The 2,370-nt window shown below is 37.0% G+C and overlaps 1 protein-coding gene across 3 annotated transcripts in view; it reads left to right on the top strand.

Moving 5' to 3' along the window:
- Nucleotides 1-2,370, top strand: part of MFSD11 (major facilitator superfamily domain containing 11) — a 29,797-nt gene that overhangs the window by 5,588 nt on the left and 21,839 nt on the right. For all 3 annotated transcript variants that reach the window (XM_023510976.1, XM_003786092.3, XM_023510977.1), the window contains 2 exons: nucleotides 925-983; nucleotides 1,528-1,669. In XM_023510976.1, the coding sequence (XP_023366744.1) occupies nucleotides 925-983; nucleotides 1,528-1,669 (201 nt within the window). The remainder of the gene's footprint in view (nucleotides 1-924; nucleotides 984-1,527; nucleotides 1,670-2,370) is intronic.

Below are 2,370 nucleotides of genomic sequence, written 5' to 3'. Positions count from 1 at the left end.
CCCACCTACTTGGGCGGCTGAGACAAGAGAACCGCTTAAACCAAAGAGTTTGAGGTTGCTGTGAGCTGTGACACCAAGGCACTCTACCGAGGGCAACATAGTGAGACTATAATTACCCTACTACTAAACCATAGAGCATATTACATATTTCTTAAGAAAGAAGCAAAAGCAATCATTCTGCTTATGACTGTTGGATTTCAGACTGTCCTGAGGAGTTACCCAAATGAATGCTGCTTAAAATCGTATTCACAGGGCTTAACAAATGCAAATGTGTAGCTTTAAAGGTTATGTAATAAGAAACAGGAGTATAAATGAATGATTTCTTCTCTAGGAAAGTATGTTAAATAAAGTATCTGATTAGTTGCAGATAACTAAATCATGGATTTTTTTCATAGTTTTTTTTTTTTTAATTTATTTTATTTATTTATTTATTTTGAAACAGAGTCTCAAGCTGTCACCCAAGGTAGAGTGCCATGGCATCACAGCAACCTCAAACTCTTGGGCTCATGCAATTCTCTTGCCTCCATAGATTTTTTTTCTTTTAATTTAGAATTTTTCTCCAAAGCATTTGACCTGGTCTCTCAATAATCTTAAATTGAGTTTTTTTTTTTTTAAGTAGCATAAATTTGTTTCCAAAAAGTCATTTCCAGAGTTACGTTTAAATCACATGTTTCAATGTGAGTCAAGTTTTCTCTGAAGTGAGTTTCTGAATCAGGTTACTGTCACATGGAAGGCGACTGAATTTCATCTGGGTCAGTTAAGTTTTCAGAGTCAGGGTGGAGTTGATACTTTTTGATGTCCTGGGGCAGGTAGATACTTTAAAAATTATGTACCTCTCTTTTAATTAATGAGAATAATTATTTTTTAAAAACCATAAATATTAAAATAATGTCCCGACATCTTCTTCTCCCTTTTCTCCCCCAGTTTGTTCTTTGGAAATCTGTACATATATTTTGCCTGGCAAGGGAAAACTCAAATATCAGGTTTGTTTTATTCGCTTTGCTTTATTTGGATATGTTGGCAGAGCACAGTAGCAGTTCTATAGAAATATCCATTATTGCTTTATTCAAACATTATTCTGATGAACCTTGGTACCTTAAATCCTCTTAGATTTTAGCTTGCAGTAAGCCTTTTCCTCGGATCATTATTACTACGTATTAAACTGGGATTATAGTTTATGCCTATGCTCCAAGTGGTGTCTGAAGGTATACGAGAGGTTATGCTCTGTGCGAGTGTACTCGTCAGTCATCAGAAGACTTCTGAATGCTTGGTTATTTTTTCTGTACACTTCTTGGGTTGAGAGAACATGATTAAGCTATTATGCTATTTTTCTTTTGGCTTATTAGTGTTACTCTAACTGAAAGACAAAGGTGGAGGTATCCTGTTTATCTCCTCATCCTAAATTTTTATTGATGCATTAAAGTAAAAATGAGGAAGCAGTTTGATGATTATAAGCAACCCTGGGCATAATACTAATTCTGGAATTATTTGGCCAGCGTTGGCTAGTTTCTTCTTTTTTCTCCTTAGAGAGTGACCGAAGAACAGTGTTTATTGCCCTAACGGTGATTAGCCTTGTGGGAACAGTTCTGTTCTTTCTTATTCGGAAACCAGATTCTGAAAATCTCCTAGAAGATGAATCTTCTGATGACCAGGACCTGGAAGTCAATGAGTAAGATGTTGGAAACATTTGTTTTTATTTTAAAATAGGTTTTGAATAGATTTAGAGATTACCAATATGTTTGACCCTGCCCGATGTCTGATATTCTCTGTAGGTTACTAGGGGCTGACCTGAAGGGAAAGTTTTAAGCGAATAAGAAAAAGAAGATCAGAGCAAGGGAGGTGGGAAAAAGATGCACAGGGAATTTCAGTGTGTTCCCAGTTTTGCCACTGATGAGTGTATGACCCTGGCCTGGGGCAGTAATCTCCTTCATGACTCTGGCTTCATTTTTCTCATTCAATTCAGATGTCTTATTTCGTGTGCAAGGATATGGGCTTACACTGTGAAATAGAAAACAGTCTTTGCCTTTAGTTACTTTTTGTGATCCAGCTCTAATGTTGTCCAATTCTGTGGTGTGACTGAGTGGCAAGGCCATCAGTTGTCACAGATGAACCTTGGTTGCAACCAAGCTCTTGCTCACAGTACCTGGCTCTTGAACTAACCTGTGCAAATGGTTTTCCCCTGAGCGGTTGAAACAGGGAAGAGAGTATACAGCCCTGTGTTTTTGTTAAAATTGTGTAATAGATTACCTGAGCACATTTCTGAGGCATTTTTCTGTAGTATCGTCTAGATTTGAGGAAGGGGAAATTAGAAATTAATCTTTGCCACCCTCACTTTGCTTTATTTCTGAATCAATAAATTGTGACATTTGC

The sequence above is a fragment of the Otolemur garnettii genome, unplaced genomic scaffold (genome assembly GCF_000181295.1).
Source record: "Otolemur garnettii isolate 467f Iridium unplaced genomic scaffold, OtoGar3 scaffold00018, whole genome shotgun sequence".
In the NCBI taxonomy this organism is placed as follows: Eukaryota; Metazoa; Chordata; class Mammalia; order Primates; family Galagidae; genus Otolemur; species Otolemur garnettii.
Note: the sequence above shows the minus strand (reverse complement) of the source record. Positions and strands in the feature narration are given on the sequence as shown.